The sequence below is a fragment of the Bactrocera tryoni genome, chromosome 3, assembly GCF_016617805.1.
Source record: "Bactrocera tryoni isolate S06 chromosome 3, CSIRO_BtryS06_freeze2, whole genome shotgun sequence".
Classification (NCBI taxonomy): Eukaryota; Metazoa; Arthropoda; class Insecta; order Diptera; family Tephritidae; genus Bactrocera; species Bactrocera tryoni.
This window is the reverse complement of record NC_052501.1, coordinates 42,119,408-42,138,821: the sequence shown is the minus strand read 5'-3', so window position 1 is coordinate 42,138,821 and position 19,414 is coordinate 42,119,408. Positions and strand designations below refer to the sequence as shown.

The 19,414-nt window shown below is 36.8% G+C and overlaps 1 protein-coding gene across 8 annotated transcripts in view; it reads left to right on the top strand.

Moving 5' to 3' along the window:
- LOC120773133 (transient receptor potential cation channel trpm) overlaps positions 1-19,414 on the top strand; it is a 292,034-nt gene that overhangs the window by 267,802 nt on the left and 4,818 nt on the right. For all 8 annotated transcript variants that reach the window (XM_040102134.1, XM_040102135.1, XM_040102132.1 and 5 more), the window contains 8 exons: positions 2,088-2,187; positions 7,303-7,424; positions 7,701-7,824; positions 9,305-9,537; positions 12,544-12,750; positions 12,872-13,250; positions 13,640-13,828; positions 17,109-17,246. In XM_040102134.1, the coding sequence (XP_039958068.1) occupies positions 2,088-2,187; positions 7,303-7,424; positions 7,701-7,824; positions 9,305-9,537; positions 12,544-12,750; positions 12,872-13,250; positions 13,640-13,828; positions 17,109-17,246 (1,492 nt within the window). The remainder of the gene's footprint in view (positions 1-2,087; positions 2,188-7,302; positions 7,425-7,700; positions 7,825-9,304; positions 9,538-12,543; positions 12,751-12,871; positions 13,251-13,639; positions 13,829-17,108; positions 17,247-19,414) is intronic.

Genomic DNA, 19,414 nt, shown 5'->3' with positions numbered 1-19,414 from the left:
AAAAAGTCAGAAAGAGGCAAAACTGGTAAATATGGTGACTGAACGGTGACTCTGTTTTCATAGTTTGTCGAAAGGTCAATCAGAATCATGATAGAATGTGATGACGCATTCAGGACTTTTAGTAGGGGTCTATCGTTAAATACCCAAACACAAATCCTCTGCTAACTCTCTGATTCCAACACGACGCTTTTCAACTACAGCTTCTTTAACTTATTCGATGCTTTCGTGATTAATAGAGGTGGATGGACAACTCGAATGAGTCAAGTTCTCAATGGTTTCACAACCTTGACTGAATGTCTGGGGCGACCACTCAGATATTCGACGATTCCGTCGGAAACTCAAAATTAGAAGAGAATTCCCTTTTTGAAAATAACTCAGACAAACTTTTAACTTCGTAAACAAACATTAACAGCCTTTTGGTACTAATTAGCATATGGAGATCAAATGGAACAGCCTTAGTAGATGCTTAAGCTTTTCTGCACCTTCCCGCTTGGTGGACGCATTGTTGTTATCAGAGAAATTGAATAGTTAGTTAAGGGAATTTTTAAAATCTTGTTCATGCAAAAATATAACCCATCTTTCAGTATTGAAGCCAAGCGTTGTCATGACGAAAACTGTAAGCCTTCTGTCTAGTCGTAAATTCCGGACGTTTTTCGGCAATCGCTGGCTTGAATTTGATCAGTTTTTGTCGGCAGCGTTCTCCATTAGTGATCCCGCCCAATTCGAAGCGAGTGTTCGAGTGACTACCAACAATTCTGCGTACTCTTCTTGCGTTTGACAACAATGTTCATTACCTTCAAACTTATTTTGGTTGTCTTGGAGGAAGCTCTACTTCCAAGTTAAAATCACCACTTTCAAATTGTGCAAACAGTATTCTTTTTAAATATTCTTAACTCAGTATTCCATAAGTTAGCTAAATCAGGGATAGTTATCAAGAAGCATTCTGTATCTGGTTTAGGAATAAACCACTACTTAGAGCAAAACGTGGTTTATAAATGAAAATATTGTTAAAATTCTGAAAGAAGTATTTGGAAAACGGTATTTTGAATGTGGCTCTTCAATTTATATTTACCACAGCTTTCGAAGAACTTTTTGAGCTTTTTGCTTACCGATCAGTAATGTAGCTTTTAGAGTTGTGTTCATACTGCAATAATAATTACATTATCTAGTTTAAATGCATTTTTTAGTAATTTTGGGTAGTTTATCCTAAGACCGAAATCCGTAAATAATTTAATGGTCCAAATAACTGTACTGTAGCCAATAAAAGCTCATTTATTTGCTAATCCATCATTACACCTCATTTGACGCCGCTTTCAAGGCAATTCAGGCAGCAAACGAAAAAAAAATATATTATATAAGAGAATTGTAACACTTAGACCCATTGCTCTTCGCAGAATGTTATACAATATCCTTGCCAGCGAGAAAACAAATTAATGGACTTGGACGGTTGATTGATTTGAGCAACTGCTCTCAGCATTTCTTCATTTTGATTTCATTAGTGCTGTTGCTTTGCTCCTTAATTTACTCTGCATACCACTATAACTGTAAATATGTAAATGTTATTAAACTAATGTTTGCTGCAACGATGCGCCTAACGGCAGTTACGATTGGCTACTATTTGAAAGACAAAAAACGAATACTTTAATCGACATCGTAATAATAAATCGCGACTGTTTTACAATTGTGCTTACTTTTTCATTTTAATAGTTTATATGTGTAAATGTAGATATGTATAAATAACTGTAAATGCATAACTAACTATTTGGATGAGTTATTATATGATTGTAGATTTGTAAAAATAAACTGTATCTGCTCTCTACGTGCCCGCTATGTGTGAATCTTTGCTACCGACTGCCTACTCCCTCCGCTCTCTATCTTCCTTCGCCACCTTACCCGAACGGCGGCTAAGGCCGTTTATGTTGTCTTCTTCTTGTTGTGCTGCAACCATGCATTTGTGTAACTGTCTATCTACTCTACTGTTGCTCTCGACTCTGGCTCATCGGCCATAATCGTTATGTGATGTCGTGTCACTTTGCATTTAGAATACTAATTTATTTTCTTCTCGTCTTTTTCTCATCCATTCACAGGTTTATTATCAGCCGTACTTCATGTTGTATGGTGAAGTGTTCGCCGATGATATTGATCCACCATGCGGTGAGGAGCCGCATCAGAAGCCTTGTCCCACTGGTAAGTTTATTGAGAAATTCATAAAATATTTATTGGTCCGTTGGAAATTAACTGTTATGATTTGGATAATTTCAACTTTAATCCTGTGTGTTAAATTATTCGTTTAGTCTCTGTTTTGAAACTAATAGATACATATTAGAGAAGGATAGCACAGTTGAAGGAATTTTTCAGCTTTAATATATCCAAATGCGGTAATAGAGAACAACAAAAAAGGAAGAAATTATGTTATGTTAGCGCCGTCTAGCTTCTCATACATATACCTTGAGGTTTTACACATTAATTTTGAACAATCCTTTTTTGATCCGCAGGGTGTCTTCATCTTTCGATTGCCGACTTTTGTGGCTCTAAACTAGATTTTGCTTTTTTAGAATCAGTAAATATTTTTACTAGAATAAAAGCTTGAACAACATTTTTAAGAACTTTCCCAATTTTATGTGGATCTAGTCATATGAATAGTACAATACGAGTACAACGTTTCTGCTAATAATAAATGTAACAAGCGGTTCATGGTTGAGTTTCGAACTTGCAGGAACTATTATTTATTTTATATGTGCTGTGGCGGTTCCAGAGGGTGGAAATGGGGGAACCTGAGGAACATTTACGATCCATTTATTCAAACACGAAAAATCTGATTGTTTGATAGATAGATTCAAAGGCCTTTGGGATAATGACAACGTCGAGCGACCGTTGAAGCTCAAAGGTGAATTGACTGGCAGTGCCATTGGAGGCAGAAGCCAAAGTCAAAAGACAACAAGTTACCGACCTGTGACTAATGCAAGTTCTGAACGCTCTTTTTTTTAGCATTTCGTCGCATGAATACGTGGAAAGGACGAACATTCTTCAGGCTATCTTGCTTCATGGCATTGAAGTCACTGCAGAAGAAGTTCTCGGAAGATTATTTTTTTTTTTTATTTTTAACGTCTACGATTTATGATGTGTTTTCTGAAACTTTTTCTGGATCCGCCTCTGATATATAGCAGTTCAATTGACATTAGTTACCCATAACCTTTTAAAAGGCGAGTGTATAAATTTGACAGCTGTCGGATCCTTAGTTTGTGAGTTATACAATTTTGTTATTGTGAAAAATCCATGGTAAGCATGGTCCCTCATTTCACTTAGAAGTCCCATCGATAGTCATCCAAATGGTCTGCACACGATGAACCCGCTCCAAAGCATGTAAAAGCGTAAAAGTTGGCTGAAAAACGGCCGCATTTGACGAAAAAGAAGATCCTGTTTCTCCAAGACAATGCTGCTAGTCTGTCAGCAGTCAGTGAAAACGATGGCAAAAATGCATGAATTAGACTTTGAATTTCTACCGCATCCAACTTATTCTCCAGATCTAGCCTCAGCGACTATTTTCTGTTCTCAGATCTCGAAAAAATACTCGCGTATGTTCGTTGAAAGAAGAGGTGATTGCCAAAACGGAGGCCAAAGGACAAATTATACTACATGAATGGTATCGACAAGTTAGAGGGTCGCTTTAACCATTGTATCACTTTTTAATAAAAAATGTCTGTTTACTACGGTGGGCCGGAAACTTCAAGTGGCATAATACAAAATTTGTGAACACTTGTAATTAGAATGTGGCTACTCGTACAACGTTCATTCTGGCGAATTATTTATTCACTCATTACAGAAAACAATTTATAAAAATTTTGTTTAACAATGTCTACATTAAATCAGCGATCTACAAAGCTTTTATCCAAATGGTCACCTTTTGTTTTTATACCTCAAGCCCGCAAACGATTCGGTCATTGTTCAGTAACAGTGCACACATTTTCTATTGGTTTTGACGACGCTGCTCAATTCAAAGATTTTTGGGACTCTAAAATTTTCTGTGGAGTATTCGACAGGCGAAGATCTCTAACTCTGACTATAAACTGTAGTCTAATGGATTCAAATCAGGACGTCCAGTCGGCCAATTATATGCAGCTGTGACACCAGGAATATTGCTTTTACGCCACTGCTGGTTTGATCTTTGTGTGCGGAAGCAGAATCTTCCTGAAATATCCAATGCTTTCCATCGAAAATAGTTCTGCTTAATACTGCTGCTAAGGTTTTATCCCAGTTTTGAAAAAGTCGCACCGTGGTACCTTGTTCATAGAAGTTAAGAGGTGAAAATGGCCATTTGAACCCATGATGTAATATGTTTTGCATCTTCTAAATTTTTTCCATAGATTTTGTCTTTTTGCTTATCAAAAACTTATTGAACAGTGAAAAATAATGAAAAAAGAAGCCGTTTTCATCTGTTAAGCGTAATTTGTTTTAAGCGCATGGTCAGAAGATGCGCAGTTCAACAATGGTAGCAATGGCGCCATCATGTGGAGATGACTCGAATAAATATTGACGTGTCTCTGGTTGATATATTCTTTTCTGGCTCAATTGGTTCGAACCTCACGACTGAGACCAGAGAAGTAAATATCTGTCTGTCTGGTAAATAACATTCTCAAGATATTCAGTTTGTTGAGAAGTTCATAGGGCCATTTTCCATTCTTACGTAAAGCAGACACCGTAACACGATTATCTTGAGCTTCTCACTACATCAATACATAGTATTATATAAGTAATAATATTTGTATGCTTAAATCTTTAAAACTACGCACCGGATTTTGGTGTGGTTTTTTGTTAGTAGATAGAGTGTTTGAAGAGGAAGGTTTATATGTATAAAAACATCCATTCAATAGTGGAGAAATATTGTTATTTTGAGTTTTCTAATGTGATGTCGAATATAATTAAATTTTTTCCGCTTACGTTGCAAACGCAGGCTGAACTCTACGAGATTTATCAAAATAATGTACTTAATATTGTACACATTGAAAAGGTCTATTGAAAACTTCGCGATAGTACATATACATACATATGTCTATCTCTTATGGACATCCCACAATAACATTTTTTTGTCACTTACTTTTTATGATAGATAATGGCTAAGCGATTTTAACCAATACAGCATTAATCGTTATCCAATTAAATACCTTAAATACATTGTTGACTTAATATAGATCTATATGACCCCTTACAGCATATGATTTAAATGCATATTTTCGAAGATATTAAAGATTTAAAAATTGCGGGACGTAGCGTTTGCGGCGGTACCGGCCGCCAGGGAGCTTTCTGGCGAGGAATATTTAAACGGAAACGATGAAGTATATGCGTCCTATTTCAAACTGATCCTTCCTTAAAAATAATACAATTGCTAAATATTTGGAATAGTAAATAGTAATATAACTGCAACCAAATGCACAGTGCAATAGATTATATCTGGCTCAGTAATCAGTAGATGAATATTATACCACGTGCATCTCAAAAGACTGTTGTCATAACCTTTATGGCCAACTTTTTCGCCTTTCCCAGCTTGAAGACCGGTTCATCATGTGCAGTCCACTGAATGTCGGTCGATTGGACTCCAATGTTGTGACAATATTTCTATTGTCACACATCGATGTAAAAATTCGGTTTTATTATGATTAAAGAGCATTCAAACACTCCTGAGAATCAGCAATTCGTTGTTTTTGTTAGATTTGAACTTGCGAGGCACCTACTTTGCACAGAGCCTTCGCTTTTTTAGGGCGTCCACTGCCTTCATTATCATAGGTGATCATTTCGCGTTTTGCTAACTTAGCAAATCTGTTCTCAACGGTTGATTTCTCTGGTTCAGAGTCCAAATTCAACAGTATTTTCCCCCAAAAAACAATGCTTTATTAACACACGAAATGCTTTTATGATCCATTTTTTTGTAAACTGTCAAAAGTTGCTTCATAAAAATGCTATATCTCATTAACTAATAGTTATAATCTAACTAATAGAAATCATATTGATGGTAGTAGTAGTATTATCTATGGGTCACTCACAGTAAAGCGTGGACGGGTCCTCTAGTAGTTAAGTTATTCTACTCTAGAAGCATGAATTTCAGGTAATTTTTAAAGTGTCGTAAAAAAAGGCAATTAATATTTTTACTACCCATTTTTTTATGGTGTTTTTATTGATATCTTAAGAATACTGAAAAAAAATTTTACAAAAAAATATTAAAAATCAAAAAAAAATGGCGCATCCTGGTGACATTGATCCTGACTCTCCTGGTGGTCTGAAAAAAAAAACAAAAGAAATTCTTAATCAGTAAGGATGCTGTTATAGTCCCTACCTCAGGGAACACGAACAAAAATTATGTTGAAAAATGGCGACTGCCTGAAAATAAAAATCATTTTTTACGCTTTTTTTTTGAAATTCCTGAATTTTTTTTAAATATTAAAAATAAAAATTTTGACACGATACTTATAGGAACGATAAAGGATTATATAAAGAAGGTTCACACAAAATTTCAAGTAAATTGGTTGCATAGAACTTGAGATAATGTCGGTACCGTGTGGAAAAAAGTAGTTTCGAGAAAAACGCGTTTAAAAAATTCGATACGGCCGAACCGGGCTAGGTACTGCGTCACTAAAGTAACTGTAGCTCTTAAAATAATTTTAATTTTTAAAAATCCTTTGGAGGATATGTTCTTAAGGGTCTAAACTTTAAATATATAAAAAAAATTCGAATTTTTCAAAATTCTAGAGTAGAATACCCCCTTAATAAGCGAAAGCAAACATGAGTAGATATTGCATACAAAATACAATAAAAACTAACAGTCATGATAATTCATAAAATGGCGGCTGCACAAAATAAATGTCGACTTTATAACGTACTACTGTGAGCAAAAAATAGTAAGACTCCTTGATTAGGTTGGCAATTTAAAATTATGGACAAAGTCATATTATTTTTTGCTTATAGTAATAACAAATTTTTTTTAAATCGACTGATTGCAATTTAATATGTCATGACGAGCGAATCGAAAAAAGTAGTTTCGTCGATCTAGTTGTTATGAAATTAAATCGGCGCTTACTTTAAAAATAATTCGAATTATGAAAACTTCTTTTGAGGAATACTTTCGAATATTTAAACTAACGAAATATGAAAAAACATTTGGTATATTTGTAGACTAAAAAATCACATTAAAACAATTTAATTTATACATTTTTTAATAGGAATGTATTTTAATGATTTTCCTAGTATTTCCTTTATTTCTAGAAATTTTCGACTTTTACTTATTACCTCTCTCAATATTTCACATTACAGGCCATTGGGTGACACCGATCATAATGGCAATGTACCTGTTGATAGCCAACATTCTGCTAATTAATCTGCTGATTGCCGTCTTCAATAACATTTTCAACGAAGTGAACTCGGTTTCGCATCAGGTGCGTCCCAACACACCACTGAGATTTATGTAGCATAACTGTTCTAAAAATTAATGAAAATCGTATGCAAATTTTTTTATCTCTTCTTTTATGCTTTCTGCTACAATACAACCAATCCAACTGCTGATGCTGCTACTTGCCACATGGCGCGCTTTATGGCTGCCGGGGCGTCTGCTGGACTAATGTTGGCTACTAATGGCTGTTGTGCGCTGTGATCGGCATTACTTTGTTGTTATTGCACATATATACATGTTGTTGTGTTTCGTGTGTGTGTAGGTTTGGATGTTCCAACGCTTCACCGTCGTCATGGAGTACCAACAGAAGCCCGTGCTGCCGCCACCCTTCATCGCGCTCTGCCATTTCTACTCGCTGCTCAAGTATTGTATACGCAAAGCGAAAGGTGAGAGAGGGATGAGAAAATTAAATTTTATTCCCTGTGAGTTTTATACTAACGCTTGAATATAATTAACTAAAATAATATTTCTATATATTTTTTCCCATTATTGCGCTGCCGTTAACGGTGTCGTACATGGCTGTTAAACGCATTCACACATACACATATAACATACATACATGCATACAAATGTCTACAATACATGTTAACAACAATAAAAATGCACTGCACCACAAACATCGCACATTTGCACTTACTTGCCACATTGGATGTGTTGCATAAACGATATTGCAATTGTAAAAAAAACAAATAACAACAAAAAAAATGTATAAAAACAACCAAAAATTTGTCATCAAAACATCAACGCATGGAATATTAATTTTAAAAAATAACAACAACAATAAAAATTACATAAAAACAAAAATGAAAATAACAACAAATACCACAAAAATTGCCCATCAACAACATCAACGCATGAAAATATTAAATTTGAAAAAAAACAACAACAACAATAACTATTTATATAAATGTGCAATTAAAATAAAATACGATATACGTATATGCACACACACACATATGTACATCCATGCTTATATGTATATTGCATATAATTCCATTTCATTGCCAATGGTTTTGGAAAATTGCAATCGTTGTTGTTGTTATTGCATATCACAATGGTCATTTGTGCCACACGCGCCATGTCATGTGGCATGCCACATCACTCCGAATTGCACACGATACCATATTCAAATACATACCTGCTACTCACCACACCACACCACCACTACCCACCCACTCGTTGGTCCATCATTGTCTGTCACACCTTTGTTGTTGTTGTTGCACATGCGCTCCATAACAACGTTGATCACCGTTGACTGTTATGATGATGACACCATTGGCTACATCTGCTCAATCACATGGAACACATGAAATGCATGTACACACACGGACACATACAAACAAACATACATTCATATGCATATGAGTATCAATGTTCTTCATCCAAACTATATTCATATATATTTCCGCTCGAATATGAATTGTGTCAAAAAAACTGATGAAATATTCTTGTATTTGTTTTAAAACAACTGCAATTACCAACATCTGTGGTTGTGTCATCCACAAAATGGCGCTTTACCACGCTGAAACATCGTAAAATATTACGAAACCCCTCGATGTCACCGATCGAAACCTTCAACAACCTGGCATATATGTGTCATCTGCAACAAAATCCGTCAATAATGGCGCTGCGCACATTGAATAACTTGACTACATGTTGCTGCAACAACAACTGCAATTCTTCAACAACAACAACACTTCAACTATGCAACGTTATCATCAACCGTCCAAACAACCAACCGAAACCTTCGAAATGTGAACTCTTGCACACCTGCTGCCGCACGCCGAAATACACAATCGTTTATACAACAACAATAATAATAATAATAACAACAACAACACGTAAATAATGTCAACTCGCCATTAGGATTGGAGGTACAACGTGACAATGGCCTAAAATTGTTCCTGGAAAAGGATGATATGGAGCGTTTGTATGACTTCGAAGAGGAGTGTGTGGAGGGTTTCTTCCACGAACAGGAAATCATCTTGAATCAATCGACTGATGAACGTGTTAAGAACACAACCGAGCGTGTTGAAATATTGGCGCAAAAAATCGAGGATATTAACCAGAAGGAGAATGTGCAGACAGCAACGGTACAGGTGAGGAAAAAGTTTTAGGTACTCTATATACAAATGTACTATAATTTAGATTATGATACTTTATGAGCTTTAGTTTCACAGGAGTGCAAATAAACACCCTTTGGTACTGGGAAAAAATAAAAATTTTATATCAAAAGAATATATTAAATATGCACCGTTAATAAAATTTGTTGCAATCAGCTATATTTTCGGCTGCTGAGGACAACTAGTACGAGTTAATACTTCTCTGTTTTGGCTTCGGAGCTTTCGATATGGCCAAAATGTTCATTTGCTACCTCTATGTTGGATTATCTGTGGTATTTCTTCTTTCGTCCGCAATATACCACCTTAAATTTATACAGATTTCATCGTCTTTTATAACATACATTTTGCGAATAAGTAGGGAAGAGCTAAGTTTGGGTATAACCGAACATTCCATAATCTTGCAACTTGCAAGGATTAAAGGCAGGAAGTACATTAGGTTACATAAGTATTTTAGTTATAAGGGGTCTAGGGCGGGTTTTCAATTGATTTAATTCATTCTGAGTCCAAAGATGCAGACAACTCACATAGTGGCCGATATTTGCGGTACACAAGTCACCCAGAAATTCGAAAATCATTATATTATATAATATGTAGGTTGTCAAAAAAGTCTTGCGGTATTTTCGCTAGTTGGCGCTGAAAGCGCGTAGTTCTAGTTTTATTCGTCGCATCGGGTCATGCTATACCTTTTTGGAAAGCTAACACGTGTTTGATTGATTGTCGTTTCTTTTAAATCGTTCGTGAGTTATAGCGTCGCAAACATGGAGCAAAATAAAGAAAAAATACGGCATATTTTACAGTACTACTACGATAAAGGCAAAAATGCATCTCAAGCCGCCAATAAAATTTATGCAATTTATGGACCCGATACAGTTTCCATTTCCACCGCACAACGTTGGTTTCAACGTTTTCGTTCTGGTGTAGAGGTGGTCGAAGATGCGCCACGCTCCGGAAGGCCTGTCGTCGAAAATTGCGATAAAATCGCTGAATTGGTCGAAAGAGACCGGCATAGTAGCAGCCGTAGCATCGGTCAAGAGCTGGGCATAAGTCATCAAAAATTCATTTCAATTTCAATAAAAAAAAAAATTCAATAAAAATACCGCAAAACTTTTTTGACATCCCATTATATGTGGGCTAAGGGAAGTATCGACCCGATCAACCCATTTTAGATAAACAAAGATACTATTGTCATGGAAGGATTCTGTCTGAATTTCAATTGTGTATCCCATATATTGACCGATATTTTCGGACATAAGCCAACAATAGATACTGGAGCACATGTTTCCGGTACTTGGGGGCTTGAATAGGCTTGGTTCAATTTATACAATTTTTGCTTATAAGGTGGCACACCTCAAGGCACTATTCGAGCTAAGTTTTATCCTGATATATTAATTGCTTTTTGATTTATGTACTGGAAAGTGAAAGTTTCAAAAGTAATTTAAAGTTGTGTTTTATGGGAAGTAGGCGTGACTGTAGTCCGATGTCGCCGATTTTCACACCGTAATAGTACCAAATTTAATTGAAATCGGTTGGGCGGCTCTCGAGATTTGTAATTCCGCCTAAAAGTGGGCAATGCCTCGTCGTTCGACGCCACGTCTGTAAGTTTTTGGTTAATGTCGTTTTGAGGGCGTAGCAGTGGTCCGATCACGCCCGTCTACGAACTCGTCCTTACCTTTTTGCCAAGGAACACGTTTATCAAGCATCATGTGCAACTTCTTGGTGAGAAAGGAACGTGTGGCAAATTTCAGATCGATATCTCAAAAACAGTAAGACTCGGTCGCCTATTTACAGACGGGCTTACCAACAGATAGGCTAAATTGAATCGGCGCGTCACGCTGATAATTTCTTTATATACACCACAGAGCCTCTGACACTTCATTTTGGATTATCGGGGCAAACTTAATATATCCTGTTCTGGGTATAACAACAGATCCTCAGGACCTCTCGAGTTACGAGGACTATTTGAATGCTTAGACGGTACACAATCCCAACCTCATGCTAATATTATAAGTTACGAAGGATCTTCTCTTCTACAACCCCTAGGTATTACGGTATGATTTACTTTTTGTGTTAGTTACTCTGTGGTCGTTTTAATAATATGTTCCAACGAACGTAACCGCCGATTCTGAACTTGCGACACTGTGTTAAAGTCATCATCATGTTCGGATTGTTCATCTTATTGTCTTATAGGACATTGCACAAAGTTATCAATGAATAAGTCCGTCCACCTATTGTGTCCGTTCACGTGTTTCTAAAATATCACAAATAAAAATAGTTAAAAACTAATAGCATTTGCTTATTCCCTTTGTTTTGATTTTATCATTGTTGCTGGGCCTCATCGTTGTTCTGCGTCAACTCATGTAAGGTTTAATATAGTGCACATCTATTAAACTATGGCGGATATAAGGATTTAAGGCAAGATTTAAGATTTCGAACGACAGAGCTCTCGGGGATGTGTAGAAATAATGGTTCATTGTGAAGCCAAAACAACTCGGTTATAAGGGTTTAAAAAAAATTGAATGAAATTTTAGTTTTGGTGGGGGTTCGAAGCGACGGAACGTTCGAGGATCAAGTACGGATTTTTAAAGCGTTTACGATTTAGCTCAAAACGTTGGAATATAGTATAAATCTGTTAAAATATGGCGCATATACGCATTCACAACAAAAATGGAAAGAACTCTTAGGTTAAGTGAGGTTTCAAAGCGACAGAGCTCTCGGGAATACCACATGGACACTGAAAATAACAGAGCATTATGATTAATTATGATGCCGAAACACCTCAGTTTAGAGAGTATATAGTCCGATGGATCTCTTGCGCTCTTTGATATACCGCAAGTGTACAACAGAGCTCCGCCTCATTCCCAGTCTAATCATATTTGGGCGAGAGCGAATAAAGAATCAAATATAATTACATATTTATGTACACCCATTTATATTTTATCTATTTACTATAATATACATGACATCTGTTATCTTCTCTAACAGAGCATCGAATTTCGTCTACGGAAAATGGAAGAATCCTCCGAACAAATACTTTCACACTTGGCTGTCATACATCGTTTCATGTCGATGCATATGCTCGATGGTGTTGACTTACAAGCGTCCAATATGAATATTGCCACTGATCTGCAGCGAGTACGAACGGTCTCGATGTCGGATAATGAAGCACCGATGCCACCACCAAATTTACAGGTGAGTAACTGCTTGTCAAAAGCGGCTCTTAACTTTAAAAGTACCGTGCAATTGAAATTGTTGATTGCTCTTCCTTTTTCTTTTTTTTTTTCTAATTTTCCTCTCCCCACCCCTCAATCAGGTCAATAACCGGCGTCGCTTCAATCGTTCACTTACTGAAGTGCGTCCTGATGCATACATTTTCGACGAAGGCACACACTTCGAAGTGGTGCCAGTACCTGAAGAGCCCGACGAGCTGGACAAGTCACGCGAGGCGCTCAATGAGCATGTCGGCCGCAAGATATCCATGCAATCCGAATCCGATTCGGACATTTACCTGCCCATGTCACAACGACCGTCCACCTGTGAGACTGTAAAGCGCACACCGTACGTCACCGTGCGCCAAGACACCGGCGCCAGCACCGAAAGCAAAGACACCCTAACGCCGCTGGGCGCTGACGACGACCACACGCTGGTCGGTGAGAATTCGGACGAAACCAATCAGGAGCTCAATTTCGAAGGTAAATACCTTATTAAACATCTAAACACCGGCATGTCCTTCCAGCATACGGTGCGCAGGCATCCTAAATGATGTCCAGCGGTGCACCAAAATCAAAGCCAAATCAGCCACACACACACACACATTCTACAACCAATCAGCCAACTAAACAGTCAGTACAACCTGTACGTAGATGTCATTTGTTGTAGGCTAAATCAAAAAAAAAAAAAAATAGAAACTTAAAAACATGCGCACACGTTGTTGTTGTACAGTGCAAAATGCAAATCACAAAAACAAAAGGTAAACACTAATTGATTTTGTTGTTGCTTTTTTCTTCTTTTTTGTTTATGTTGTGTCTTGATAAAAATGAAAAAAAAAAATAATGTAAAAAAATAACGAAAAAACGCTTAGCCGCCAAGCGTCGGGCCATGCGCCAACGCACCGTATCGCTGTGTCGTCGCAACTCCGAAGCGTGCTCCATCATAGCTGCTGCCGATATTAACCGCTCACACATAAGTCTGAATCAGTTGCCGCTGTCACGTCGGCAAATGAGTCTCACGCAATCTGAGCCCGATAGTGACAAGGAGGCGATTGGAGGGGGTGCGTACACACACACATACTTATCACTCACTCACTCACGCTAACACATCAACGCATAAATTTAAAAATATATACTCACATACACACCTTAACCCACCTGTTCTCTACACCCACACCGCCACATATGTCGTTATGTTCCTTCCACACCACGCGGCATCCACTAATCCCAGCACCACCTGCGCCACCTTTCCTCCAAGTGCGGCATCGGTCCGCCACAACTGTGTCGACAGATTTGCTTTTCCAGCAGCACTGCACAGTAAATTGGTTGCTGTGCCATGCTGTTCGCTTTGAAATAAATTATAATTAAATTTCCATCTCCACAACCTAACACTCATCCCGTGCTCATCCACTTTTTGCCTCTCACAAGTTGCCAATGTGATTTGTTATTTGTTATTATTTATGCACCTGACATCTACCTCACATGTCGTGTCGCGTGTCTTGTGGCGTGTGCTCCTATCCTTTCCTAACTCTACTCTCTCCTTCATCTTCCTTCACCGCCAAAGCATCTCAACGCAAGTCATCTTTCGCTCATCAAAAGTTTATTACTTTTCCTATTTATTTACATTTGTATATTCATTTTATAATCGAAGAGTGCTTTTGAGTGATTGCTACGGAACTTTTTCTCCATATATAGTGCAGCATAGATTAATGTGTTGTTTTCTTTATTTAAGGTTTGAGCATAGATTTAAGATAGTAAGGAAAGAATGAGCCGTATGAACTACCCAATTTAGTTTTAGTTTTGGTAACGTCGCATTAGCAATGTTGTAAGGGAGACAGCGACGAAAGAACTGACGGCGTTAATTATTTAGACAATGAAGTCCCAGTTTTAATCAAAGTTGAGGTCTCCAGGTTGATTTGAGGGAAGCTTTTTTACTTTGCGGAACTTACTGAAAATAAGTATTTTAATAGATGTCTTACTTGAACTCAACGTAATACTTTATTGTAGCTTTTTTCTACAAATTACACCTTTGCTTAAAAGACTAGGTTAGGTTAGGTTAATCTAGTAGGAAAAAGAGCCACGCAAGGACCAATTTTGGCCCTTTGCGATACCAGATGGAATTCAGTTACTGGCTCCATGAGGAGGACTCATTCTTTGGGATGCATACGCTTCACGTGAATTTTAACAGATTCTGCGGCCTCACTATCGATACCTCCTCCAGTGTATCATTCCATAAAGACCCAGATAATTACAGCGTAGTCTTGCCAATGCGGAACAAGTGCGCAAGAGATGCTCCATTGTTTCCCTGATGCCTTGCTCTAGACATTTCCTGCAGTCTTCTCGATCTGTCAGCCCCGCCGCCAGGCTGTAACCAGTTAGTATTCCGATCATGTTCCTACAGTCTCTTCTATCCAGTGCCAATAGGAATTTTATAAACTTCTGATCTACATTTTGCATCCAGGTAACTCGTTCCATCGGGTTTTTATATTCTTCTGTCGAGTTCGTCGTATAGACAATACATAAGTTTCCCAATGTTGATCACGTTTTCGGTTGTCAGCCATACAATATTCTTGACAATCTCGTCTGCTATTTTATTGCCCTCTATACCTTTGTGACCTGACACCCAATAGAAGTGAAATTTATTGCTTCTGGCAACACTTTTCACTGTTGCCCTGCTTCCCAAGACACTTCTGGTCGATATGCGATACGAGATTACTGCATTGATTGTTGCTTGGCTGTCTACGTATGTATATGTTGACTCTGGAATTGTCTGCAGATGCATTAGAGGCCAGCTCGGCGGCGTCCACATCAAAAATGTACCAACTATCCCCTCTGCAAACAGAGCAGACCAAACATTTCGAATAAAGTATTGTGTCATTGAAAGCACATGAACATAGAAGAGGCAGCACTCATAACTTGAGAACGATTTGATGCAAGGGAACGGAACTTTAACAGAATTCTAGTTAACTCATGATTACATATTTTTTGTTTGTGGCAATTACTTGGTTATACAAAATCCATAAAAAAATTAGGAGTATACAGAGATACTTTGCAAAGGAAGTGCTAGAAAATGGTCATTCCGTTGTCCTAAAGCTTCTACACCAATTCCAGATTTCAATTATTGCAGATTTTTTCTTGAAAAACAGCTTAAAATTGCCAATATTTTTTAAGAACACTAAAATTAGGCTGACACAAGCAAGCTGTGTGACCCCGTAGTAAAAGACGTATGCGAAAATAGTAGCCAACTAGGGAAGTCTTTTTAGAATAAATATTATAAATGTGAGGTTTGTTGTAACTGAATTTTGTAACTCTAACGAACTGACTGAGATTCTTATCTAAATTCAAATATTTACTGTAATTAGATAAAAGTTGCTGCCTATTTGAAATTGTGTAGGCTTTTAAAGTCGTGTTACCAAGTGTTAAACATTAATATACATATATACAAAACAATTCTTAGAGATGCCACCTATTTGCAAAATTGTATTAAATTAAATTGGTGGTATAAATAAGCGAATTCTGTAGGTTAAGAAAATGTTTAATTATGTTAGTTTTTTTTCAGAAAGGTTGCCACCTGTTTGAAATTTTGATTCAAACAAATTTTTTAATTAAATTTTCACGTTTACGGTATTAAACGAAAGATATGTTGAGATTTTTGTTCAACAGATGTATAAATATGTTAGTATTAAAGACTAGAGTACTTAGAAAGGCTGCCACCTGTTTGAACTTTTGATTCAAACAAATTTTGAAAAATACAATTTTAGCGTAGACGGTGTCAACCGTAAGACAGATTGATAATATTTTGTCAAGAAATGTCTTAATATGTTAGTAGTAGTTTTTAAGAAAGCTTGCCACCTGTTTGAAATTTTGATTTAGACAAATTTTTGCAAATCCAATTTTAACGTTGATGGTATCAAGCAAAAGATAGATTGAGTTTTTTTATTTACAAAGAAATATTTTTAATATCATAAGAATTTAATTGTGAAATATTCACTGCCAAGCAGCGCTGCTACTCAAAAGCTCTCATTGTTTTAACAAATTTGATAATAATTAGTAATTTTCAAAATTCTTAAAATAACAATTGTAACTTTAATTTTTTACATATTTTTAATAATTAATTTTTTTTTGTATGTAAAATTATGTAATACCGGAAAATTTATATTTTCTTTTTATTAATTTTCTTTTTTTTCATATATATTTGTATTTTTGGTTTAATATTCACTTTTCTCTTCTCTCTCATCTGCCATTAATAACAAAAAAAATAACTCTTTCTTTTACTCGCCACCCTATTTCTCTCTCTTTCTCTCGTGCTTTTGATATTGCCTTGGTCCGTTGTGCCACTAGGAAAAGCCACGTTGCATGCGAAATCGTCCAGAAATATTCTGCTGAAGTTCCACACCGAGTACACTTCAATTACGGATGAATTGGAGAGTGTATGCCATTTGATTGCCTCGCCGACGGTCTCATTGCCAAGTAATAAAGGTTAGTGTTTCACTGTTACATAAAACATTTGTATGTTTGTGTGTGTATATCTATTGTATAAGCAAAATAATAATCATTTTTATAATTGAATTGGTGAGTTATCTAATCGTAAGGTAATTAAACTTCGCAAACAATATGCGAAGCTACACAAATTTATTAAAAAGTAAATAATATTTAATTGGTATTTTAATTATTTAAAGCTGCATAATATTTTCATTGCTTAGGAAAAACTTCAAACACAATTATACATATTTATTAAAAATGTATTTATTTTTCAATTACAACATATAATAATCAATTATATTTATAATTGGACACTTTTTTTCAACATGATTCTCCATTTTTCCAAAAACCTAAACGTAAATACGAAAGTTGGTGGAAACTACTGCGATGATAATTTGATGAGTTGTTTTATGGTTAGTTTATATTAGCCTTGAAACATTTAAGAGCTCTTTGTAAAAGGTTCAATTTTCCTTACCTTTTTGAGGAAAAAATACAGAAACTTCAAATCGGGAGTGTTTATTATAATTCGAAAGAACATTCTTTGGAACCGATTTATGAACCGATGATTCCAACCGCCCCCAAACTACACCAAACCGTTATATTTTCTGAATGAAATGGCAGCTCTTGAATCTCTTCAGGTTGGTCTTCGTTCCAAAAGCGGCAATGTTGCTTGTTTACATACAATACCAATGGCGCCAGATATGGGCCTTACCGCTGAACAAAACTTTGCTAAAAAACGTCGTATCTTCTTGGAACTTTGCAAGAGCCCAAAGAGTGAAGCAACGTCGCTTGGAAGGTCAGGCGGCTTCAGTTCTTGGGCAAGTTGTATTTTGTACGCTTTCAATTAAGGATCTCGACGTAAAACGCGCGAAGTCGTTTTATACTTCAGTCTGAGTTGTTGCGAACGGCGCCGAATCGACTTTTCACGGTGTTCGTGCACACTCTCAGCCCTTCACTGCGTGGTGAGCGTGGAATAATCGGTTGAATATTATCCAATAACACAGTACAACAGCTAATCTGGGGGGTGAGAAATTCCAAGTCATGGTGATGGTACTAGGTCAGTATAGTAAAACCCTCAAAGGGTTTGGCGTTCGTATGTGTCAGTTTTTTTTTAATGACCTTTTAAATTTTTTCTTATGTTATAGTGAACGAAGATTGGGTACCAAATATAGTGTGTAAAAGCTGCTACAACCGTCTAATGGATTGGAAAAGTAGATAATAGTGGTGGGCGAGTTATGTTAAACTACGTTTTTGCCAAAATGTTACAACTAAACGAAAAAAACATCAAGATAAGGAAAAAATTTGAGGGTTTTACTATACTGACCTAGTTTCAGGTTAAGAAGGGGCTTGAGTGTGTCATTGCTGCGGAATGATTGGATTTCTGACGATGATGTGGAGAGGGAGGGATATCTGGGAGCAAGAGGCTGATAGGGTTAGATGTAGGTGGCAAGAACGTTGGGACAATAGTCCTAACGGCCGAGTGACGTACGAGTACATTCGGGACGTGGGGTTCGTTGTGGATAACCCAGACTTCAGATTTTGTCTGAGTCTGGGTTTCCTGCTTACGGGGCATGGGCCTCTGAATGCATTTTTGCGCCGTGGAGTAAGGCTGTCGTCAGCAGGTGCCCACGTAAAACACACCGGACGTTATACTGACCTAGTACCATCACCCTGACTTGGAATTTCTCACCCCCCAGACTATAATCCCACAAATGTTCCACAGTGTAATGAATGCTGGGTCTCAAGATGAGTGTTGGTGTTGCGAATAGTAGATAGTAGACCAATTATGGTAACCATAAGTTAAGCGAAGCGCGTGAAACACACACTTTACAGAATGTGAATTTTCGTAATAAAGTTGAACGATTTCTAAACGTTGTTCAGGTGTAAGTCTTTCCATGAGCAAATGCCGAATAATACTGAACAACAATAACATGAAAGCTTGACTTGACTCACGCCTGATATTTCAAAAAAAGGTTATTGAAAAAAGTGCCTCTACTTAGATCACTCGTTACTATAATTTAATATCGGAAATATTTGAGTTAAGTCTACGAATTACCCCCATTACCATATACATACTGCTTACATCTACTGATTTTCTTTATTCTAAGAAACCTCTTAAATTTTTATTAAATAAAACCGACAAGCTGGCAAGGTTTACTATGCAG